This window comes from Telmatherina bonti (assembly GCF_933228915.1).
Source record: "Telmatherina bonti genome assembly, chromosome: 11".
In the NCBI taxonomy this organism is placed as follows: domain Eukaryota; kingdom Metazoa; phylum Chordata; class Actinopteri; order Atheriniformes; family Telmatherinidae; genus Telmatherina; species Telmatherina bonti.
In genome coordinates this window covers 18,369,261-18,394,292 of record NC_136629.1, presented here as the reverse complement: position 1 = coordinate 18,394,292, position 25,032 = coordinate 18,369,261, and the positions used below count along the sequence as shown (strand labels likewise).

General features: G+C 39.3%; 3 protein-coding genes across 4 annotated transcripts; 1 reads left to right on the top strand and 2 right to left on the bottom strand.

The window, feature by feature from the left end:
- Positions 1-595: 595 nt before the first annotated feature.
- emx2 (empty spiracles homeobox 2) lies at positions 596-3,663 on the bottom strand (the record flags this gene model as incomplete). The annotated part of the gene is made up of 3 exons (XM_079248964.1): positions 596-763; positions 2,050-2,234; positions 3,273-3,663. 3 exons carry the CDS (start codon positions 3,661-3,663, stop codon positions 596-598), a joined length of 744 nt encoding a protein of 247 aa, XP_079105090.1.
- A 2,670-nt stretch (positions 3,664-6,333) lies between these two features.
- On the bottom strand, positions 6,334-17,231 carry eif3s10 (eukaryotic translation initiation factor 3, subunit 10 (theta)). The gene is made up of 22 exons (XM_079249475.1): positions 17,065-17,231; positions 16,408-16,598; positions 16,186-16,322; positions 15,906-16,069; positions 15,219-15,418; positions 14,456-14,664; positions 14,196-14,367; positions 13,957-14,061; positions 13,745-13,843; positions 13,548-13,664; positions 13,220-13,405; positions 11,792-12,139; positions 11,542-11,646; positions 11,347-11,460; positions 11,129-11,251; positions 10,882-11,035; positions 10,363-10,544; positions 9,929-10,020; positions 9,374-9,843; positions 9,147-9,279; positions 7,504-7,682; positions 6,334-7,151 (listed from the first exon to the last, which is right to left on the bottom strand). The coding sequence occupies exons 1-22, from the start codon at positions 17,111-17,113 to the stop codon at positions 6,961-6,963; spliced, it is 3,720 nt and encodes a 1,239-aa protein (XP_079105601.1). The 5' UTR covers positions 17,114-17,231; the 3' UTR covers positions 6,334-6,960.
- Positions 17,232-18,853: 1,622 nt separating this feature from the next.
- On the top strand, positions 18,854-25,028 carry dennd10 (DENN domain containing 10). Of its 2 annotated transcripts, XM_079249157.1 has the most exons (10): positions 18,854-18,991; positions 19,076-19,130; positions 19,487-19,683; positions 19,775-19,854; positions 19,949-20,097; positions 23,234-23,345; positions 23,427-23,527; positions 23,657-23,764; positions 23,836-23,930; positions 24,021-25,028. In XM_079249157.1, exons 2-10 carry the CDS (start codon positions 19,085-19,087, stop codon positions 24,186-24,188), a joined length of 1,056 nt encoding a protein of 351 aa, XP_079105283.1. In that variant the 5' UTR covers positions 18,854-18,991; positions 19,076-19,084; the 3' UTR covers positions 24,189-25,028. The 2 variants fall into 2 exon arrangements, with proteins under 2 accessions (XP_079105283.1, XP_079105284.1); XM_079249158.1 differs by lacking the exon at positions 18,854-18,991 and having other exon boundaries at positions 18,995-19,130.
- Positions 25,029-25,032: the final 4 nt, after the last annotated feature.

The window sequence follows — 25,032 nt, the reverse complement described above, 5'->3', positions numbered from 1 at the left end:
ACAAACAAAAAAAAAATGTTTGTTTTTTTTTCTTCGTGGTTTGAGAAAAATTTCGTCAAATTAAAAACAACTACCAGGAAAATACTATATCATGCAATTCAAGTTTTACAAAAAAGCAGTTTGGTGTTTTGGTATCTTGAAGTGGAAACATTTTGTTTTGTCTAAAAAAAATTAGAAGAAAAATAAAGAAAACTTCTGAAGTGCAAACGTCCAATGTGAAGGAAAAAATATAATCAGATTGGTGTGAGGGTTTGAAGTGGTGGTATAGTTGGAAGGGTTCAGGTCGGTGGATTGAGACTCTTGACAGTCCCGTTTATGGGCCTTTTGGATTGACAGACCCGCCTGGTGAAAGCAGTGCCAACGGGGTTACTCTCACCCAACCCCACCCCTGACATTGGCTTTGTACCCTCTTACTGTCTTTACACGGCATCCTTTATCCTTCATTCAGAAGTTGTATATATATATATATATATATATATATATATATATATATATATATATATATATATATATATATATATATATATATATATATATATATATATATATATATATACATATATATGTGTGTGTGTGTGTGTGTAAAGTCTGTGTTTTAATCGTCCGAAGTGACATCAATTTCCTCTGGGCTCGCCTGTTTAGTCGCCAGCCTCCACCGGTTTATGTGATGCGATCCTTTCTTCTTTTGCTGAGACTCCGAGCCCTCCTCCTCCAACTTCTGCCGCTTGAACTTCGTCCTCCGGTTCTGAAACCACACTTTTACCTGAGCAGAGGGAGAACGACAGAAAGAGAAGACGGGGAAGGGGGGAAACACGTATCAGTAACAGGAGATAAACAGCGATTGGTCAGTGCGCATGGAGAGCTGAACAGCACGCACGCTGCGTTCACAGTGCAAAGCACCGCCGCAAAAAGGATGGTTACTTTTCTTCAAGATACCTTCAATTCAGGGGTTTAAACGAGCGGATGAAAATAAATTCAATTTATTATATAGAATTTACAAGCAAGTGATTGACTTCGGCCTTTAAATGGTCAACAACTGTCTTTTATAAAATAGAAATAGTGTTATCATTTACACCTCACAATATGCTCTGAAAATGCCAAAGCTAAACAAAAATATTCTAAAAAAAATGCGTGTAATTTCTTGAGAAACTTTTATATTAATCTGAAAGTTGGTCTAAACTATTTTTTCTAGAAAAACTGCAGCATTATCATACGTGACATCCCTCCTCCTCTAAATGGATTTGTCAATAATCAGTCGTAAAGGGAATTAACACCTAATCGATAAATGATCGGCTTTCTGCTTTGTCATGCGGCCCTTTTGAGTGCTTAAATGGCAACTGAGGTGCATTTAATAAGCCTTCAGTCGGCTAATTGAAGTAGGTGACGCTTCATTTCTCCCCTCAGCTCCTCCAAAGGCCCCGCCGTCCAAAAGGGGACACAAGCGGACAAAAGACAGCGGCTGATGGGCTCAAACAGCATCTTAAATATGGCAGGGGGAATCCACTGAACCCGCCTCGCTCTTTGTATCGCCTATCCCATAAAATGGTTAACTGGTTAATTTGCCCTCCATTTTGAAAGGCGACATTCTTTCCCCCCCGTCCCTCAAAACAAAGTAATTCAAGCCCTCCTGAAATGAGGTTAGGCCTACACAATGACGGTGGATTTCATCCAGCAGAAAGCCCCCCCTTGTCCTCGACTGACAACATACATTTATGGACCCTGCTTAGCACAAAAACTATATAATAGCTGATTATTTAAAATGACTGTTTGGCAAATTGATATAGTTGTAAATATCCACTTTTTTTTATATCAAGCGATTGTAAAGGACAACATGACACACACTGCTGCGTTCAAGGAATAAGACAAATAGAAAACAAAAAGCAACAACATAGGAGCAGCCATCGCGTGAGAACAGACTAATAAACAAATAAACATGACAATAATTTACAAGAATGGAAGATATATCGTGGACAAAGGATGATCAAACTGTTCCTTCAGGTAGATTTTAAGCGATAGTTTTGCCGCAGGATTAAAGTAAGCCTTTCTTACCTGAGTTTCTGTGAGGCTAAGGCTGTGGGCGAGCTGTTTTCTCTCTGCTCCAACCACGTAATGGTTTTTCTCAAACGCGTGTTCGAGCCGCAGGAGTTGCGACGGAGAAAAAGCAGTCCGGATTCTTTTGGGCTTTCTGGCCAGCGCGTTGTGCAAAAGGAAGCTCTCTGGACTCGTTTCATTACCTGTAACCGAGCAGAAAACGAGTCTTAGTGGTTTGGGAAGTAAATAATTACATTTTAATTAAAAAGACAACAGGCCTGAGCAGCTGGGACACAACAACGAGGACTTCAATAGAAAGGTAATATTTAAGTAGAAAAATATAAATAGAATCCGATAAAAGTAGATAATCTATCAAAACATATGCGTGTGGCTACTTTAAATCACATTTCAATATTTTCTGTCTTCATCTAACATCTAACATGCCTCTTTGCATAAAGGCAAGAAAGACACAAAGCAGGAGCTGTAATCAAATTAGCTTCCTCACTACCTTTGAGAACAAAATAAAAATAAACAGCAGTCAAAACCAATTTAGAAATTTGCGACGAATGAAGTCAAACAAAATATGACAAAGGTGCTTTCATTTTCTGGAAATATCAATAATAATGATAACTTTATCTTAAGAAAAATGAGCAACTGAGAGCAACGAAGTCACAAAGCAACTGAGCGCAGGCCAAACAAGTTGGTAAATTAAATTAAAACTGACATCAAATGTGTTCCTTATTGTAGAAAACTAGCAACAAAACATGCGGTAAGTATACAAAATATATTATCTTTATTGCTTATTTTAAAAAAATGTCAGAAATATGGGTATTTTTTAAAATGAAACGCGTCCTTTTCGTTTTCTTCTTTTTTATTTAAAATTAATATTTTTCATGTTTTTTCTGTTTTGTGTAGTCCAACACTGTAGAAACAAGTCAGGATTTTTTTAAACCCCTAAGTAGACTGAACAAGCAGCAGTCGGCTTCAGATCCAAATTAAAATGATATTTAAAGAAAGATTATTCGATCTTTTAAATTAAAGCTATTTTAACAGCAGAAAAAATGGGAAACTTGAAATAACTGTCTTATTTTTAGCGTGATAAAATTAAAATATCTTTTGTGTCGCTTCTTAGATTTTTATTTTCATTTACAACCTGGTGTATGAAGGGGAAAAAATAAGCAGACAATGCAGCAGTTTTCGTGCGTAAAAGCTGAGCCAAATGAAACACTTTGAACACTCACCTTGAAATCTATGACCCAAGTACCTATATCTGTGTAATAACCAGGGGTAGAAAGTTGAAGGGTCCCTTTGCTGGCTGGCAAAAAGCGGGTGCGGACTGTGTGAGGACGAAAGCGGGTGAGCAGCCAAAGCGTGAGGCGGGGCCACCGGATGCACCGGGACGGCGGAGTTTGGCGGATGAGAGACCGCCTCGGCAAACACCAAGTCCGGGTTCGAATAGACGCCCCTGCCGCCGGAGTGAAAGCCGTTTAGAAAAGGGTTCATCTGGCCGGAGTTTGCATAGCTGAGAGCCGCCGGCCTGATGGGCTCCTCGGAGCGGGACGCCGGTACCGGATTATCCTTCGCCACTAAAGACTCTATAGTAAAACACCTCTTGGGTGTGGGTTGAAACATGGTCTGATAGTCCAGATTCCCCAGTTTAGGTTGAAGTTGTCACAGTCGCTCTTGCTTAAAAAATACTCCACACCCAAGAAAGGGGGAAAGTTTCTGCGCTGGAAATAAGTTGCGGGAGGGGGAAAAAAAAGATTGGCAGTGTCGAGAAAGCCAGAAAATAAAAAGCGCTCGGCTACTCCCAGACTAATCCATGGATGTGATCGTTTTCCTCGCCGGCTTCGTGCAGGCAGATTTGTTAGTTCATGAGCCTAATTAGCGCTGCAGTCCCATAAACAGCTTCCTCTGAAGGCTGTAATGGCATGGTGATTGGTCGCTGCTGCTGCTGCTGCTGCTCGCCTTAAGGTGGAGAAGGGGAAGACGCTTAAAAAGTGCGTCAATGGGAAGCAGGGGCGCGGAAAGGCGGACTCGAACGCGCAACACGGAACGGATTCGTTCTGAGAGGAGTCCCCCCCCCCCCTCGCGCGCGTGCACACACACCAATTCACTCACACACACACACACACGCACACATATCTCTGGGACATTTAACTCACTCTTCAGAACAAGGGAAGCTCAAGGTAGTGTGCTTATTTACATGTAAGGGTGATGGACTGAAACAGATTTTAGAAATGAATGTGTGTGTTTGGGGTTCTTACTTCTCGCTCAAACTTCATAGCAGTTCCGTTAAGGTGTACTTTAGAGACAATGCGCGAGGATGGTTATTAGGTGTTTGTGTCCTTTTTTTTTTTTTTTTAGTTTTTTTTTTTTTTAGTTTTTTCTTTGTTTTTTTTTTTTTTTTCCCCCTCTCCTTTTTTGTTAGTTTGTTTTGTTTTTTGTTTGGACATTTACAGATAAATTGTTACTGATTTCTTCCAGTTGCTTCTTGAGAAATTTGTGTGAATTGTGAAAGACAGCGTTTAATTTCCAATGCCGGGATGTTTATTAGACCAGAGACACCAGATTTAACCAAGTTTAAAGCTTTCCTTGAAGTGCGCAGGGCGCAACGCACCTTCACACCTTCCCCCGGCTGAGTGTGTGTCAGAACTAAGGTGAACACGCTCAGGTGTTTAGTCTACCTGTATGCGGGCTGTCACGCCCGTGTACGGATTAGTGGCTGGAGTGGGGCCAGCGGGACAAAGCTGAGGCCATGGCCGCGCGCACAGGGCCTTTATAAAGGAATGATACACACTTCCAGTTCGCACACCTACGAGGCAACAGAGGAATTTATTTGTGCAGATTGGAACAGTAAAATGCTGCACTGCCTCTAGACAGATGCAAGTGTTGCTGGATTTATTTTCATAATGCAGCCTTTATGTTTTTAGTTTGTTTTTGCTTTGATAAAATTTCATTTACACATATTTTTGTCTTTTGTTCATTAGAGGAACATGGCCTTTATTATTATGATTATTACTATTATTATTATTATTATTATAATCAATAATAATAATAATAAATAATAGTAATAATGTGGTGATAAACGCATGATTTAATGTAGACCTACTTGAAGGTATTATCTGTGCGGATATATTCTCACAGGAATACAATATAAAAACAGACAAAAGCACAAAGTTTTCTCAACGTTGCAGCAGCAGCAGATGTAGGCTATAACATAAAAACACCTGATAGGACTTCCTTAGTTAAAATACGCAATTCTCATTATTAAGAATAATTCTCATGGAAATTTGTTTTTTAAAACATCTTGGAGCTTAATGTTTACAGTGATTTTATATAAACTCATTAAGTCAGTACATTTAAAAGAACTTCATGTTGTACTTGATTATTATCTAGTCTATTGCTACAATACATCATAATAATCATTGAATAATTAAGGTCAGTTTTATTTTAATGGAAAATAAATTGCGCGACAACAGCTTAACTAAAAGAAAACAACTTTTCAGTTTATAAAAGGTAAAAAAAACAAAACAAAACGTAATTATATTTAGCTACTTGTCCAATTTATAGGCTGTATTCTTTAAGCATCTTTAGTACCTTTTTACTGGTCTAATGACTTCCATCCAGATTAATTATTGCATGCTGAAATTTTTGCATATGAATATGAAAATATTAGTAATTTTAATTTAATTTTTTTTTAGATAACTGCAGACGGTGAACCAACACGTCTGGCCTGCTCACACGTGGTGCAGCGTTAGTAATTTCACGGTACTTCACTGACCTCTACTGGTAAGCAAAGGAACAGCAGATAAACCCGATAAGGTAGTAAAATAGACAATGAACACTCGTTGTTTGGGTATTTTCAAGTCATATTGCGAATAACTGGGGTCTGTTCCTTAACTATGACCTAGATGTTTGTAAGCAGGTTATAAAACTTTGTCTTATAAGGGAACATCTCCAAAATGCGATGCAGAAATCTGAATATTTGCCAACTGGCTTTCATCTTCATGTATTTAACAATAACTTTCAAAATTTTATTCAGGCTATTAAACTTTTTTATTAAATCTATTGCACCCATATGGGGTCAGGATACTGCGATCTCCTACAATATTCAGAAACTTAGGAGGGTGGACGTATGAGGGATACATTTTAGTATCAAATTCATATGAATAGGTTTAGCTTTTAGTTGAGGTTATTACAACCCACTAATTTGGACTCTCAATAAGACCTGATGTTTGTACAAGACACATTTGTTCCAAGTTTTTAATGCCAAAAGATAAAGAGAAGACTGAAGAGGCGAGCAAACATCTTTATTTAATAAAGCCTTTATCTGTACACAACCTGCAACCTGGAGTAAAACCCATGGGCAGCGGCAGGACAGAAGCACACACCGGACACCAAGCAACCATTTCAATATTCTAAGCATGCACATCAATGGAAAGTACACTAACTCATTAACAGGTTAAGAGGCATCTCCTACTAGATGAAGAGCTGAAATCAGTGAAAGACATGTCAGATTGTGTATTATTGGCGTTACAGGAGTTGTAAATCTGATGATATAACATCTATGTAATCTTTAAGTATTTCAAAGAGGCAGTTGGTCAAAGCAGGTTTACTGGTTTTCATGTAAGGTAAATGACTCTTAACCACTGGGTACTGGTGTGTGTGAGGCCTGAGTGTGTGCAAGCTGGTTTGTTAATATTGTTTTAGGTGGGGAAGATTTTTGTTCCCCAAAGTAAATCCAGAGGAAAACTACAGTCTACAAAAAGAAACTTGTTCAAAGGAAAAACATGAACACCAGCAGCGAACAGCCGCTGATGTTGAAGCCAATTGGATTGATAGGGTATTGAATGTCTATTCTACTATAATAGCAACATTTAGAACTTTTTCTGATTTTGTCATTTGACAAAGATGAAGCTGTTGTTTTCAGCGGCGAACAGTTGTCCATCCATCGTCATCTGTCTCATTCTTAGTGCGCCGAGGGTTTTCTTTGTCAGAACGCCAGTTCTTTTCCCCGTCAGCCTCACGCTCTCTCTCCTTGTCTCTCTCTCGCTCTCTGGGACGGTCCCTGTCACGCTCCTCATGTCTATCCTCACCTGGACGACGCCAGGAGCCACCTGAGAATATAAAAAAGGCTCAAGAGGACGTGATCAGGAAGGAAAACAGTATTCAACAATTACTGCTCACAACTAATAAGTTTGTACACTTGTCTGATTTGTTGGAGGTTTTTTTTTACAGATCCTCTGAATTTAGACTAATAGTGACCTCTGCTGGTTCAACACATCACTTCCACACATCTGACTGTTTCCTGACATGTTCACACCAAATTAGACATGTGCTTAATTTTGTGACTTGTCATCAGGGTAACGAAGCAGCATCTGGAATCTGTTATAAATGTTTCAAGGAACAACTTTGAAGACAAGTCAAACAAATAAATCTTACAGATTATGTGAATCAAGCTCTCCTTACCATCATCGGGATCTCTGGGTGGGCCTCTGTGTTCGCGATCATCACGGCGGTCTCGCTCACGACGCTCACCGCGACGATCATCACGGTCGTGACGATCATCACGGTCAGTGTCCTCTCTGCGGGAATCCCTCCAGCTGCTTCCTTCCTCTGTGCCTCCTCTCCTCCAGTTGTTCTCTTCTCTAGAAAAAAAAAAAAGAACACTGTCATGAACTCACTGATAAATATGGGTTGGAAAAATAATAATAAAACATTTTATTTAGAGAGCTTTTTGAGAAACCCAAGGCCGCTTACATTTTGATGCAATAACAATAAAACAAACAGACTGGACAGTAAAATTAAATGAACTCAGTTAAAAACAGTAAATAAAACAGTGAGACAAATGATAGCGAATCATCAAAGTTATAATCATCAAATTTAAAGCAAGTTTAAACAAATGAGTCTTGAGAGTTTTAAAAGTGACAAAGGGATGTGATGTTCCAGAGATTGGGTGGAAGGCCGTTCGAGGGGTTTGGGAGTGGAGCAACAGAAAGCCTTGCTCCTGAAAGTCAGGAAAATGTCTTTTTTTTTGTGCATCATGATGTGGACAATTTACAACAGTTGTAATTAGTTAAAACACATTTAATTGTTGATAAACAATAATAACACAATGTAGAGGAACATAAAAGTGCAGCACACGGACCATGTGTGGCACTCGCATAACAGACGCGATGAAAGCTGACTGACATTCTCTTCGTTAAAACAGAGAAAGTAATGTCCAAACACATAATGAACTAAGTGTGTAGCACTTTAAAAAAAAAACAAAGATCCCTAGATACTACTTGACCCGAAAATTTAACATCTAGTTGGATTTTAATTAGCATGGTATTGATAATTAACTCCCTCAGTCAGCTGGTTTACAGAAAGGACCAGCTCCTATTCTTATAATCTCCCAGTTGAAAAAAACAGATCTTCTTGCCAAGTTTGCTTGTTCTATTGTTTGCTTGAGCTGTTTTCAAGCATTGTGAAAAAAAGGAGACTTTTGAAAAGGAGTACACCAACTAGAGGTTGAAGCTGATTGGGTTGAGCTGGGTATCGATCACTGTTCTTAGCGATATAAAGTTTAAAATGACAGTATCGTGCCAACCCCACTCTGATGGAGATCAAAGACGTTTACTCTGCTTAGACCACAAAGAGCTCTGGGTTTGCTTTAAGTGAACCAAATACAGGAAGCACAACTTAAACATGCAAACAAGTAGGACGACAGGCGGCAATGACTGGGGGAAATAGCCTGCGGTCAGACGTGGAATGTCAACACAGTAAAGGTCCTGATAGAAATAAGATCATCCCAAGACCATTAAGTTCTGATCCAGTTCCATGTTTAGGTGGAAACAGGTTGTTCTGCATTAAACAATACATGAGCTACTTTTTTCTTTGCCGTTTTTCATTTAAAAAAACAAAACAAAACAAAACAACAAAAAAAACAGGTTACAAATTTCCATTGGGAAAGTAGCAGCAGTCGAGTTGTAACACCAGGTAGTTTTATAAATTCACATCGTAACCATCTGAATGATTTTTAAACTGAAAAGATTCCCACCTCAACTGAAAATGTAATTATAATTCAGAGTGTATAATAACAAGCATGTCAGCGCTCATGTCAGACTCACTTGTGTGGACGACGGTCTCTGAAGCGGTCACCCTGTCTTTCATCTCCATCACCTTCATCATCGTCATCCCGCGCTCCACCTCGTGGCGGGCCCCAGCTCTCTTCTCGGGCCTTCTCCCGCTCACGCCAGCCACCTGCAACAGATACATTTCCTTATTCTTTTAAAAACCCGATATGAAAATAGCAACATTTTAAAAAGGTTTGAAGTCTGGATAGATGAAGACTTACCAGGTCTGCCAAGCGGCTTCCAGGGTTTGGCGTCATCACCATGGCGTGGCCCATCATCCATGCCTCTCCTGCCACCTCTCTCGTCATCCCCTCCTCTTCTAGGGCCCCAGTCATCATCAGGCCCTCGCCTGGAACTCCGTGAGTCCTCCATTCCTCTACGAGGACCTCGGTCATCATCAAAGCCACGTCTTGGCCCGCGATCGTCATCAAAGCCTCGTCTTGGGCCACGGTCTTCATCTCCACCCCTCCTTGGCCCGCGGTCATCATCAAACCCTCTGCGTGGCCCACGGTCATCATCCATCCCCCTACGGGGAGGACGGTCCTCATCGCTATTGCGACGTGGGGCTCGATCATCCTCAAAGCCCCTGCGAGGTCCTCTGTCATCTCCGCCCCTGCGAGGACCTTCTCCTCGTCTGAAGGGACCCTCCCTCTCCTCTTTGTCATCGTCCCGGCCCTCCTGTCTCCAGTCACTGCAGAGAAACAGCTGGACTTTCAGTAATCGATCACAGTTTATTAAATGAAAGAAAATAAAAAGCTAAATTTAAAGTTCCAGACCTGTCAGGTACAGAGCGGCGCCATTCTGATTCACCGCCTTCAGTGCGTCTTCTCCACCCTCCCTCCTCTTTCTCACCCTTGTCACCCCAGTCCTGTGAAACAAAAGACAAAACAGATTAGTCAAATTTTCCCTCACCAGCAAATCACATCACATCTGCAGAAAAATATGTAGACCAGCAACAAACCGGAATAGGTGAAGTTGTGTAGAGTAACCAGAAGGTGGCACTAAAGGCGACACTGATTGTAGTTCAGTAGAAATGTGGTGGAAACATCCAGAGAGGAAAATTTTCAGGAAAGAGATTATTTTCCTGAATGTCATGTGGGAAGTAGCTGGTCAACCACACGAGTTTCCAGTTTACTGGTTCGGTTCAGACTGAAAGCAGCTGGTGAGTCGCGTCATTCAAAGTAAAATCCAACCTGCACGTCATTAGTACCTTGGCTCTCTCCTCTGGTGCGCCCCTTCTCTCCTCCTCACGGCGGCGTTCTCGCTCCTCAATCTCTTGCTGACGAGCACGCTGCTTGCGCTCCTGCTCCTCCAGCTTGCGCAGACGCTCCTGATACTCCCTCTCCTCCTCTTCACGCTGCTCTTGTTCCAGGCGTTCACGCTCTTCACGTTCTATACCAAAAAGTTGAAAAAAAATGCTGAAAAACCCACAAACCACATTTGTAACTGCTACCACAAACACTTTGACAGATCTGTACAAATTTAACAGCCTTGGCTCCACCGCTTACGACCAAACCCATTTATATATATTTAGTCACCATATTGCTCTTTTTTATAAACCCATTTAGCTAAATGTAAAACACTGAGTGACATTAACGAACAATAACACATTCCTGCTATACAACTGCCAAAACTTTTCATGTAACACGTGAATCTTGCTCAATCAGGACTGGCAGGATCATGTCATCTGATGAACATTTGAGGCAAAAAAAACAAACAAAAAAAAGACCTTTCTTGAGTTGCTCCTCATGGATGCGCTGAGCTTCTTCCTCTTTCTGGCGGTAGAAAGCATTACGCCTGTCCTCTTTGCGCTGCCTCTTCCTGTCTTCTAGACGTTTCTTCCTTTCCTCCACCAGCCGTTCCTGGAAGGCTTTCAATTTTTCCTTTCAAGGTAAAAAAGAAAAGAAAAAGAAAGTAAATATCATCAGTGATGTGAGGGTTTATTCTTCGGTGGACATATGGATAAATGGGCTTACCTCATAGATGAAGCTGCGAGCGGCTGTTATTTTGGACAGGAAGTTCTCTTTGTCCTCCATCATCCTGGACATGCGCATCTTGTGCTCCAGAGCCTTCTCTCTTTCAACTTTCATGTTATTAATCTAAAACAAGAAAAAAAAGCCAGTTCTTACATTCTGGACATGTATTCAGTTTCCAGACAACATGTATCCAACTTTTCTATATATTTTCCACATACCCGCTCCTCCTCCTGGAGCTCCCACAGCTCCATGTCTTGGATGCGCTGCTCCTCGTACGCTTTCTTGATGAGAGGAATCTCCTCGAGGCGTTTTGCCCTCTCAAAGTAGTCAATCTGAAAAGAGGTGAGAATAATTAGTAAGATGTCATTTAAATTGAGATTAGTAATAACTGAACAAATTGGCCACCCAGTTACCTTCTTCTCTTGGTTCTTCAGACGCTCCTGAAGTTCCTTCTTCTCCTTCTCCAGCTGTTCCACCTGCTTAGCCATGATGAAGTCAGGATCTAGTTCTTCCAGGTCCTGTTAAAAAAAAAAAAAAAAAAAAAAAAAGGGAATAAAGGAAAGGCCAAAAAAAGAGAAAACCAAAGAAATCCAACAACAAGTTCAAACCAAAGATTACACACACACACACACACACACACCACCCCCCCACCTCCCACTTCACCTCAATGTCAATATCCTTGAAGGCTTTGGCACCAAGTTCAGTCTTCTTGATTTGCTCCAGCCGTTCACGGACGGTTTTCTTCTTAATCTGCTCATGCTCCTGCATGATGCGCTCCTTCTCTCTCTCTTTGGCCTCTTGCCGGAGACGTTCCTCCTCAGCCTTGCGGACTTTCTGCATCTCAGCTTCTCGCTGTTCAAGCTCCTCCTTTTCTCGCTGAATATTCAGGCTCTCCAGACGTTCCTTGCGCTCTTCAATAGTCTGTCTACGAGCCAGGATGCGCTGGTGATCCTTGCGGGCATTTTTCAGATAGGCAGCGATGGCCTGCTGGTTCTGCTCCTCACGTTCTTGCTGGAAAAGGACAAGAACATGGAATTTAATAAAGTTTAAGAGTAAATTAAAAAAAAAAAAAAAGAAAACTGAAAAACTAATACTTCAATGACAAAGATCCATGTTCAGTAGAGGGGGTTGCAACATTATTACGGACAGAGACTGCGTTCACGCTGCACTTGTCAAGAACTGGAAGTTTTAAAAAACACGCATCACTCTCCAGCAGAGGCAATAAAATATGGAGCTGCATCAGATCCTGATGGTCTGGGTTGGTCAGATTTCTATCAGAACTTTAACCAAATCCCAGGACCGTGATCCATTTCTCCTGTCCAGAGCCGCCTATCAACCCACATGTGTGTAGATTGTGGTTGTGTTTACCCAAGGTGCTGTGCGCTAAACCCACAATACACTTTGTTTTGGACTCCACTTCCTGTATTTGGTCAATTAGAAATAGAGACATGCGCTTGTCGGCGGACTGAGTCCACTTCTTTGATCCTAATCTGAATTTGTTGAAAATACCCCAAACAATGTGGACTTCTTGAGCAAACAGACTAGGATTTGAACCAAAAAGTCTGGTATGAATGTGTCCTAAAACACCACTTTCAACAGATAGAGTCTGAACTACAGCAGTCATTGCAACAACACATAATCATACCTACATAGTTGCAGTTTATCAATCAGCTTTTCATAGGAATTGGATCAATACACTAAATTAATATTAACATGTGCTTCTCTGGTTCTACCAACTAAAACCTTTAAAACGGAACCATTTTTCAACAAACAAGAGAAAATGGCTAAAGAGTATTTGAGTTGCAGCTGCTTGCTGACTACATCTGCATTTTTATCTGCTCTGATCCAAAGCAAGGCAAGTTTATTTGTAAAGCCAATTTCGTGTATGAGACAATCCAAAGTGCTAAACCATCAAAACCATTAAAAGCATTACTGCGGTGTGCAGGAAGCATTAAAAACAAACATGCATACTATCAACCTAGACTAATATATAAATGCTAGAATGTAATCACTTCAGCATCCTATAAATATTGCATAACTGGTGTCTGAAAAGGGCTCATATGCGAGTTCTCAACAAGAGGGCGACCTCACCAGTATGGAGGCAGGCTTGATGATCTGTATGGCTTTAGCCATGGAAGCAGACATGGCGGTTAGCTGGTTCCTTATCTGCTCAGATGGCATGTTTTGCAGGAAAGGCCCAACAGGGGCATCCTCTTTAGTTGAGTAGTTCAGGTCAGAACCAAAACTTAAAGTTCGAGAAGAGTGGTCTATACGAACCTACGAGACAAAACAACATGTTAGAAAAGTTGTGCAAAAAGAATGAGAGAAACTTCAGCGTGCAGCCTTATTACCAGTCTAGTACTTCAATTGGATGATAAATGTTATAAAACAGAATAATCACTCCTGATTTTACTCTTACTTGCAGATCACAGTGCCGTGCAGCATCCACAATAGAGCGCTCCAGCTGGAAGGCATCCACAAATGGAACTAAGGAGGCCAGACGGCTGAATTCAATGCTCTGATAGATCTGTGCAACCTACCAGAAAGGACCCAGAAGAACAAAGATTAAAACAGAGATAATGATTTAGAAAAGATTAACAGGAAGAAGAAAAATACCTGCTGCAGGAGCCTTAGGATGGTATTACTCTGCAGGTGTGGGACATACTGCTGCAAATCTGCTTCCTTCTCAGCCTGATCTCTTACCCAGTTCAACACCTAAATGTTAGTCATAGGACATGCTGTTAGCAAGAAGTCATACTTAAAACTAAAACAAGCATTCAAAACAAGAAATGTCTTATCAAGCCCAATAAAGGTTGTTTATTCCTTACCTTAGTCACTCTTCCACTCAGCTTCAGAGGATGAAAATCAACCTCAAGCCAGTTGTAAAGGTCTTTTACTTCAGGTACTACATACTGCAGTAGGTTAAATCTCACCTACAGCAGGAACAATAAAAAAGAAATTTGTTGAACTTACGAAAACCAAAAGCACTTATTATTTAAAGGAAACAAAAATCTATAGGCGGTGATTAAGCAAGAAAAATTTGGCTCCCTTTGTGCACGTTGCATACCATGTCATTGATGAGACTCTGGCGGGTTGGTGGAGACTGCAGACCCAGGAGGGTTGCCAGACGGCGGTGTTTCTCCACAATGATACCATCCATGTCCAGCAGTCGAGCAATGTCAGTGCGCTCAGGGGTGATGGGAATAGAAAGCGTGGCCAGTAAAACTCTGGTGGACATCCTGAAAAACAAAAGGAAATTTGATTTATCAGTGAGATTTCCTCCATTGTTAAATCACTCAACTCATTTATAGAGAATAAACAAAATACCTCTGCATCTCATCTTGGGTCAAATTCTTGCGCATTTCCCTGGACAGGTGATAGAGTCGGTGGAGGGTGCAAGCATGAAAGAGAGCATTTCCAGACTTCCAGAAGACAGTAGACACTTTATTATAGTAGTTAGCCATGAGTTGGGGTTTTGGAGGCTTCTTGGAGAGAGCAAACAGGCCGTGGATGTCCTCTACAGCCTTAAATGCTTCCTTGAGGTACGAATATGAAAAGAAAACCTTAGATTATTGCCTTCACCATCTTTGATACACTCTTTTGAAACTCACAACACTAGGAATCATTAAAGGTGGAGTATGTAAGATTTTCAATATTTTTAAAAAAAAAAAAAAAATTAAGAAAATAACTACAATCATAATTAGTTTAAAACATGTAGGTTCCAGTCTGTCCATATTTGATGTGTTATTAAATTACAAGTTTAATTAATGACAAAGACCCTTCTTAAATGTCTGCCTACCAGTAAAAAAAAAAAAAAAAAAAAGTGCTTTTTGTCATTTGTCATTAATTAAACTTGTAATTTAATAACGCATCAAATATGGACAGACTGGAACCTGTATGTTCAAAAAACTATCTAATTATGATTGTAGTTATGTTATTAGTTAATTTTTTTTAAACATATTGAAAATCTTACATACTCCACCTTTAAAGAGCTATACTTGTTACTAATTTCCCAGAGGAACATCAAGAATAAATCTGTGAAAGTTGACTGGCATTGTCATTTATTAGACTTAGTGTCAGGTGAACAAACCTGCCAGAGCTCCATGCTTATGGCACTGTCTAGCTGCACAAGACGTGTCTCCAGGTGCATGGACTGACTCTCGGGATTGTTCAGATTGATGGCAGTGCTCTGGTTGTGATGCCGTTGGATTTGACCAAGATGCATTCGCAGGTTGTCACACAGCTTGCGAAACTCTGCTTTGCGGGTGTACTGAAGGCAGAATTTAAATGCTAAAAAAAAGGAAATGAAAAATATTTAATACATGATGTTCATTATTTTGTGCACTGCAATAGATTTGTCCCAGGCAAAATGTGTGTCAGGCATTAAAACCATTTTAGCATCTACAAACATCTACAATCTATTAACTTGATGAGAGCAAAACAAAGTGTTTGCCAAAATCCACAGGTTAATTCAGGTGAATGAAACACACCATGGCATCACAGAAAAACTGGTCTAATGTTATAAACAGAATTCACTTAAGAACCAGTCAACTGTCCTGGAAAAAAAACCAAATAATAGAAAAATGACTAAATCCAATATCGAAAATATCTTTATAAATACAAATCAGTAAGGTTGTTTGCAGTTAAAAATGAAAGTTTGACAAACATTGCTGAGCTAGATTATTGTTGCATGACAAGAAAATAAACTACCTACTTGAAAACAATCTAATTCTGGCAATGCCTGATGACATGACAACAAAGGGTATAATGCCACTACCTTGCTGGGCGATGTCATGGTACAGACGCTCCACCTTGGAGTTGTTTCTCAGCAGGTCCAGACACTGTCGGTATGACTCCCAGAGGAACTTCACCCAAGGAGTGAGCAGCAAGCGATCGGTACGATCCTGAGTGTCCTCTCCACTCACAGCACTCAGGAGCACACTGCATTGTCAACATCAATACACCATCATATTTAGGAATCAGTCAAATAACATTTAGCAACATGTATGAAGTTGTCTACTTAGCAGTTGACTATGGTTTGTATCCAGCTTTTTCACCTTTCTGGGGTTTGGATGTTGTCCAGGTCCTCAATGTCTAGAACCATCTGTTGGGACTCTTCTTTAGCAGTCTCAGTCTTTTCCTCTGCCAGCTTCAGATAAGCCCTCACTACATCCTCCAAAGATTTAATATTCACCTAGGAGAAATAAATCATTACAATCACACTATGCTATAAATAATATTCAGATGTATAAAATCCCAGAGTTTTATCCTTAACAGACCTGCTGGCAGATATTCTTGTACTGGTAGAGACCCTCTTTGGCCAGATGGCTCTTGCGAAGATCCACACAGAGCTCCAGGTATTTGAGCATGATGGGCTCGTGGATCTTCTGCCATGTTCGATGTTTCTTACTCTTGATGACATCGTATAAAACATCCAAGGCTGGCTGCTTCTTGCCAACCTCAAGAAATTCTGTGAAAACACATTTTAGGGATGTGTCAGAAATTAGTACATCACTACGAGCATTAGCCAACACACTGACACCAAATAAATGCCTTCACGCGTCGCAGACGAATACATTTGGCTTGCACAGGTAGGCCCACATTAGCAACTGTCACGTTTTATTAGCATGAACTTGCTGTGTTGCTACTTTGAGATTAACAACCAGACTCCGTTAATACACCTGTCAGGGGTGTTAGCGCACATCTAACAATCACAGAAAATAATAAAATGTCACTGACATTGTGTAACAGTAGGGACTAATGTGCTTCAGCCGGCTAACAGCACAGGCTATTGAAGCATATCCCCGAAAACGACACAGCTTGCCCACCATTCATGCTAGCTTTAGCTGTTAGCCTAGCCGGCTATCGCAGCAATGAGGCGACGCGGCTAAAGCTAGCTGCTGATCTGCGACTTACGAAGCGATATTTTTACTCACCGTTCGCTCGTTTGAGAGCATTTTCTGGGCGCTGGAAGTACGCCGGCATGACGATGGCACTTTAATGAAACTCAAAATTTACTGACTTTATCAATATTTTGACAATTTCACCAGTCCATCAAAGCCACGCACTCACACGCGTCAAGGGTGCTGGGTGAGAAAGAAAAAACCTCGTGAGCGGCCTGCTAAGGGTTGCCAGGTGCGCCTCGCGATGTTCAACTCTCACGTCCTCAAACTGCGAAATGAATTAAATTACAATATTTTCTCTGCTTCCAAAAAATCTTGAATAACGATAGGATTTTTAAAAAATCAGCACTTAATATCAAATAAATATTGAAATATTGAATTGAAAACTGAATATAAATATTGAATTTCCCTTTGGAGATAAATAAAGTATTTTTTATTCATTTTTTATTTCATTCATTAAGAGATTAGATTTTTTTTGCCTTTAAAGTAATGAATGTTTATCGCTTTAACATCTTTCAATTTTGTTCCTCCTCGAACATTCAGAAATGTTAGCTAAGTTCAACAAACTTATAGGTAGTCCAGACATAGAAGATAAATATGGCTAATGTTTTATTATAAAGATTTATGTAAAAAAAAATTACGTAATAACAACCAAAGAACAATCTATTGGTTGTTTTAATGTCCCAGTTTCAATTGGTGTATTTTAAATAAACATTTGAACAAATATCCGTGTACCTAACAGGGATAGCATCTCTGACCAACTGGTCCCCATTTTTGTCCGCTTACTTCGTATAAACGTTTGAATAACTATTTCCATCGTAAGTAAATATTATCGATAACTTTTAAAGTCAGCATACATAAAGGGGGATTTTATTTCACCTGGCACCCCATGTAATAATAGTTCCCGTATGTACTTCCTGGTGGTGCGTTCATGCCCACTAAAAATCACACTTCCTCTCAAACCCTGTGAGGATCACAAACTTAAATGAACTGCAAATAACTGAGTTAATCTTGCTTTCTCGTTTTCAGTAATTCCAGTAACATTGGATTTCAGTGTATTTCTGATCTACAACAGAGTGTATACATTTTTGCTATTTCTTTTTCCCAAATGTCTTTCTAAAATATGTAATATTGTTCAACAGATAAGAAGCGACACAATTCAGATAAACGTATTTAAAGTATTTATGACACAGTCATCCATGTATCTCTAAGTCCCTAAGATAATGAAATTGCGGGGTGGGAATGGAGAAAAAAAGAAGAAGCCTGTAGCACTTCATGTAAGGACTTGCGTCAAACTGGACAGTCCACCAGCACCTTTCTATGATGTCCTCTGCTGTTTGATTTCATGCTTGTGTTGTCACTCATGTGTTGGTCGCTTTGGATAAAAGTGCCTGCTAAATGACTGTAGATTAGAATATCTTTTTCTTTCTTTATTCAGACTCTAGGTCCATTAAAAACAACAACAACAACAACAACAACAAAAATTCAGACATACAAACATAATTAAAAGAGAAATGTATAACCAGTGCTTCCACAGAGCAGACTGATATCTCATGGTACTGAAAGAAGGCTGGATGTAATGTAAGAATATAATGTACCGAGGAAAATAAATATACCGATAGATTTCCGTCTGCTGAGCCACATAGTACTGCAGTGAGAGTATTTAATCATACACAACTAGAAGATGAGACGTAAAAACTCCTGGTTTCAGGGATTTTTATAATTTCGGTTGCCATGAACACACCCAATAGCTTCCTGTGATTGGCTGTAAGCAGCGTGGCTCCGCCCCACGCAGCAGTCTGGTCCCCGGAAGAGGGAAGAGGTTCTGTGGAGAGAGACGAAAAGTGTTGACAGCAGAAATTTTTATCCAGACCAGTGTCCCGTTTTTATCTAATATTTGTTTTTTATTGAATGCGTCCATCTTTATATTCCTGTATTTCGCTGTGCATGAGCTTTCGAGGTACTTCTGAGTCACATTTGCGTCAGAAGAGAAATGTCTTCAATGGTTTTTCTGCAGTAAACTTGTGGTTCTGAACTCTTCCAGGTATGGAATATGGCAACTCCTGAGACGCAGTTTATGTTAAGCGTCGGGTTAATCGGTGAGTTTCGGTTAACAGACCATTTTTTCTACTAGTGTAGTTGTTGTTCAAGCGAAGTTGGCACCTCTGACTTGCTTTAATGAGCAGGAGAATCACATGACACCAGTGTGACCCAGACATATTACCCCAGTAAAGCTCCTCATCCCTTACTGGTCCATTGCTCCTGCATGGTTGACCTGTGTGTGTGAAAAAGCGATATTGGAGGGATATCTTAACGCATCTGCAGTCACAGGCTTCAGTGTGATGCAGATTTGCTCCCAGGAAACCTCCTGTTGTTACACAGTTTTAATGCTTGCTCACTTCCTGAAATGTCCTGATACCTTCTTGGCAATAATATCTAATTTCTCCTCCACCAGAGAAAGATGTGAATGGGGACACATTATGGGTTTGGTGTTATCCATCTGTGAGCTCTGAACTGAGGCAAGTGCTGCTAAAAAAGTGCTGTCTGACGCAGGATCGACGTGATTTCCACACCTTTGTGTTCGGTCAGTTCTGTCGTACCTGGTACTACATCACCACAGTGGAGGTACAGGAGCCTACAGCATTGATCAAGGTAGGTATTGAACAAACCATTCCCCTACACTAAAAGAAAACTGTTTTAGAAATACCTGTATTTACATTTGTCTTTATTTCTTCCCCTAAAGGTCACTCACTTTTCCATAGTTGTAACAGCAAAAGACTTCAACCCTGAGAAGTATGCCGCTCTTAACAGGATACTATGCAGGTAACTGTGTTTGAGAAAAGGAAGTTCTGTAATGAATAATGGCCCCAAATGTTCCGTCGTGGGCAGTGATAATATATTAATCTTTGTTGCTTAGGATGTACATCAAACATGGCAGTCCGGTGAAGATGATGGAAGCCTACATCATTGTCCTCACCAAAGGGATTTGTCAGAGTGATGAAAATGGTTCATTTCTCATTAAGGATTATGATGTCCGGAAAGCATATCTGGCAGGTTCAGTCAAAGGTAAGGCATAGTGTTTATTAGGAGCAACACAAGTCAGGATGTTGGAGATCCTCTCTGCCATCCTGTTCATCCAGGCACAATGGGCCTCATTCACTAGTGGCTCTTACGAACAAATTTGTTTTTAAATCCTACTGAAGAACTTTTTATGAAACCGTTGACATTCACCAATATCTTTGTATCTTGCTTTGTTCCTTTGTGAAAAGAAATCCTACAGGCACTTAGGAGGACTCTTAGGAACATCTAAGTGCTGACACATTTGAACAAAATCAGCTTTTGTGATGATTTCTGCTTTATAGTTCATTAAAATACCCTAATAATAAATAAAGTAATGTTTTTGTCAGGTTTTTAAATAACTTTTGATAAATTAGATTAGTTACTTTTAGATAAATAGCTAGATTTTGTAGATCACATCCTAATGAAGCAGTCAAGTACAGATTGCTGGTCTTTCTAACACCATCGGTTCAACTGGCTGTGTACAGGCCAGATCTGTTCTTGTAGCTGCAATATCATTCCATAAAAGTCCAAGTCACTTTTAACTCACAGATCCATCTGCAGAGTGTAGTATTTATTATGTAAAATTCAAAGTCTTTTAAATAGAATATTAGGTTTTATTAGGAAATCAAGGTATTATCGTGGCAGCCGGTTTAAGACTCACCTGGAGGATTCATCAGATGCAGCACTCCCTCTGTAGGTGAACCGCATCTTAAAATGATGCCACAGCAGTGGAAATTTGCTTTACCAACTGTAGGAGACCCAGTGGGCTATATAACGATCATTTATTTTATGGTTTACCACTTTCCTCTTTAGCTACTGTTACTGCAGCGCAAGTAAACTGCATAAAAAAAGGATGAGATGAGACTCTGGCTTGCGGTTTAACGTCTGTTTTAGTGAACTCTTTGTGCACAGATACAGAGAAAATCTTCAGCTCAACTTTACCTTGTGCTGTTCATTACTACACTCTTTTTGTGCTAAAAAAAAACCCCAGAGAAACAAAGCTTTCTTGACCCATATGCCTTGTGGGTAATGAAGTTCTATATGCAAATCTGAGCACATTAACCTATGTCAAACTCTGGAAAAGATTCATTTTTTCTAACCATTAAATCATCAGATTAATTCAGTTAAACATTTAATTTAAACCTTTTAGAATTAAACCATGAGTTAAGAATGGTCATCAACACTTGTATCATTCTTCAAATAAATAACAACAGCCATGACACCACAAGGATGTGCGTCCTGATGCACTTATGGGACAAGACTGCAGGCTGCTGTCCAAGTACAGGAGGAATTCATTTTGTTTAAACATAAAGCCATTTTTATATAATTTTAAGCTCATTATGTGATTATTTATAACTAATTAAACACTTAAAAATCAGGAAAATCAAGCTTCAATGCAGATTTTTATTTTTATGATTATTATCTTTTGTTTTGATTCAGTTTTGTCATTATGCTTGTTATCTATTTTCGTCGGTCACTTTGTTAATTCCTTTTCTAAACTGCAGGATGTATGTTGCAACAGGATCCATGGTTTGATGCAGCCTTCGCAATGTACTACTCCTCTGTACTCCACTTTAAACTATAACTTTCTTTTCGGCAATTTAGATTATCTGAGGTAGTCATGAATTGCTTTTCTGCCTAATAAAGTGATTACCATTAATAATAAAATACACACATTATACTAATATTATTAAAACATTTTTAATTCATTTATTTTTCCCCAGATTTTGTTAAAGGGACAAATAAAGACTTAAGCTTTTAAAAATTGGACTGGTTAGTCTGGGAAAGTAGCAGAAATTGATCAGTTGTAACATGGTCTACAAAGTTTATTTAAAACAAAAATCTATCAGGAGAGATTGCTTTAAACTAGACTATATTTTATACTGTGACAATAAGTAAACAAATCTTGAATCAATTAAACTGCCGTATAGCTGGAACGTATTGGCAACTGGTTTGAGGAGTCATTTCTTTTTTCTATCTTACATTTCTCACATATTGATCCCAGTTTGACCAACATTTCCACTACACTCTCATATTGCTTAGTAAATATGAGCAGAAACACAACCATCTTTGAGGGACGAAGTAATATCATTCAGAAACATTATCAGCTTACATTTTCCACGACTGTATGGTAATTTTCTGAACAATGAATTAATCTTTTCTGATTTGAGATGCAACATTACTGAGTTGAAAAAAAACCAACATAAAAATAATTAGCATCTGTTAAAGAGGCTTATTAAAACCCATAAATTTGGCTTTGCCAGCATCCAAAATGTTTGTAGCCAAGAAACTTTATTTACTCTATACCCCCAAAAAATATAGAATATGATCCCGATACTTTTTGTAATATGACATTATCTGTTGATTTTTGTAGAAAAGATGAAATGTCATCTGTTGGTATCCTTACCATAGGAATTGTTTAAAAAAACTGGCTTGTATAGACAAATTTTTGTGATATTAATATTTAAAACAAAAAAAAAACCTAAACCAAACTATTGTAGCTCATATTACAAAAACATTTTAACTGGATTGTTCTTGGACAAACATTGATCGATTGAACTGTGGTGCATCTGTGAAAGTGCCTTAAAATTCCATCAACCAATCAAACTTTTATTTTCTCATGCAAAGAAAACCATAATGTCTAAATGATGCATTTCCATAAATATTTATTAAGATTAGTCTCAACTTTAGGATAAATAAATGATTATACATGAAGGTTCTGGGCGGTTCATAAACTAAAAGCAAGTCAGATAAATAATTTACACTAAAATATTTACAAAAACAAATCAAACAACTTTAATCTTTTTGTCGTGAATTGGTTTTGATTAAATAAAGCAGAGTTTTATTGAAATCGTAATATTCCCAGATACTTAGTTAAAACCTTGAGTTATATCAGGATTATCAAAGTGTGAAGCAAATATTACATTCAGCTTTCCACGAAGATTAAAGTAGCAATTCTGTTAATTATTCATATATTTAGCATTTGGACCAGAAAATGTCAACAAATCATGGATTTATCAGAAAGTGCAAAATGGGTCATTTAAGCATCCAAATGCTGAAAGGAAAGATTAAAATGGTTCATAAATGTCTTAGGAAACAACCTGGATTGTTTGAGTTGATATGTATGTTTCTGTTCCTTCAGATGTTGTTTCTCAGTTTGGAATGGAGACGATCATCCTGTACACCGCCTTGATGCTGAAGAAGAAGATTGTCATCCATCATCCACGGATTGAAGCACTGTTGGAGTTTACACGGTGAATTTAAGTTTTCCCTTCCTACCTGGTAGTATAATCTGTCATCATTAGTTGCTAACGCTTTACCCCACTTCCACTCAGAGTTCTGCCGGCTCTGACGTGGCACAGAAAAGACTGGTCCATCCTGCACCCGTACGTGCACCTGACTGATGCTGAACTGGAGGATTTGAAGAAATGCCCTGGTGAGGCCGCTGCGTAGTTTCTTTAATTAATTAGAAGGAAACCTTTCAGATTATCCACCATCTGCGCTTCTTATCTAATGTTGGCATAAATGAATAATTTATGCACCAGTATGCTTTATTTCTCCACAGGATACATTGCAGGATTTGTAGATCCAGAAGTAAGCAACAGATCGGACTTGTTTGATGTTTTTGTAAACCTCCCAGATAGTGTCATCACAGTGTCCCAGAGTGCCAAAGGTACGGTATGCTCAAAGAGAAAGAAATATGTTTCTGCGATCACCTCACTCACACACATTGTTTCATCACAGAGGCCATGGTTATGGGAAAGTTACACAAGGACATTGGGCAGCTTATCGTCCAGTCTGCAGAGGACCCTGAGAGGTCCGACAGTCAGGTCATTAAGGTGAGAACACACAGAAACACAGCGACTCATTCTTCATCAGGTGTAGAAACCATCTCATTTCTCACAACATGATGAAACTTTCATTCACAGGACATTTCCCTCAAAACTAAAGAGGTCCTTACCAACCTGTTTGCTCTGACTGGTGAGTGTGAAGACTCTAAAATCACACTGGAAGCATTAAAGCAGCATCATTTCCCACCAGCCACAGAGAACTTCCTCTTTCATTTGGCAGCCGCTGAGCAACTCTTAAGGATATAAACCTGCACTCTGAAGCTCAGCAGCAGATCAAGGTTTCTGTTATCTGTCTGGACTCTGGCGTTGCAGGGGTTGGTGTAGTTTGTTTTCTCAAAAGCACTTTTCTGATCTAAAAAGTGTGAGCCGAAAATTAGATTTTATCATAAACCGTTTTACTAATGTGAGGAATCCATTCATTATAGAGTTAAAAGATGCATTTAGCAAAGTTCCAATTTTGTTATTTTCATTCCTTTTTCTGTGTCACAGAGCTCAAAGTAAGTGCCATCCTTTTTCCTTCTAACACAAATTCTGCAGTTAAGTTCTAACACTTTATCTGTCAATATGTTTAAAAAAACATCACCTGGCTTTTATCAGGTCTTCAAATTAAACTATTATATAGCATTATGTAATCTTTTTTTTTTTTTTTTTTTTTTAATTTCACAAAAACTAAAACAAAATGCAGAATTAAAGTAGGGTATACTTTGTTTTGCATAATTTAATCTGTGGTGCAGTCTCAAGTAGTGACTATCATGCTCAGGTCCGACTGCAACGGGTGGACCGCTGCAAGACTGGCTCAAGTCTTCTCATGGATTTGTTGGAAATACACTTGTTATTCTGGACTATAGAGAACACACATGTGCCATACGAGCCAATACTTTTTCAGATTGCACACCAAACAGTGTTTTCTAGACATTAGCTGCAGCACAAAGCTGCATTTCCATTCCCAAACAGTATGTGCTCCCTGGAGAAGTACAGCTGAAATAACCTACATGTGACAAGCGCTTCTATTGAGTTACCTGATAGAAATTATGTTAAATGTGGTTAAATGATCACAGTTGCATTAAAAGGTTCACAACCTGTTTTTTCC

What these genes read in the sequence shown, in the direction of transcription:
- eif3s10 (XM_079249475.1), bottom strand. Translation starts at nt 17,113, where the DNA reads ATGCCGGCGTACTTCCAGCGCCCAGAAAATGCTCTCAAACGAGCGAAC. An exon ending in ACAAGAATATCTGCCAGCAG is followed by an intron (nt 16,323 to 16,407) that starts GTCTGTTAAGGA and finishes TATTTCTCCTAG; the next exon opens with GTGAATATTAAATCTTTGGA. An exon ending in ACCCAAGATGAGATGCAGAG is followed by an intron (nt 14,368 to 14,455) that starts GTATTTTGTTTA and finishes TTTGTTTTTCAG; the next exon opens with GATGTCCACCAGAGTTTTAC.
- dennd10 (XM_079249157.1), top strand. Translation starts at nt 19,085, where the DNA reads ATGGCAACTCCTGAGACGCAGTTTATGTTAAGCGTCGGGTTAATCG. An exon ending in GTTAAGCGTCGGGTTAATCG is followed by an intron (nt 19,131 to 19,486) that starts GTGAGTTTCGGT and finishes CTCCTCCACCAG; the next exon opens with AGAAAGATGTGAATGGGGAC. An exon ending in TCTGGCAGGTTCAGTCAAAG is followed by an intron (nt 20,098 to 23,233) that starts GTAAGGCATAGT and finishes CTGTTCCTTCAG; the next exon opens with ATGTTGTTTCTCAGTTTGGA.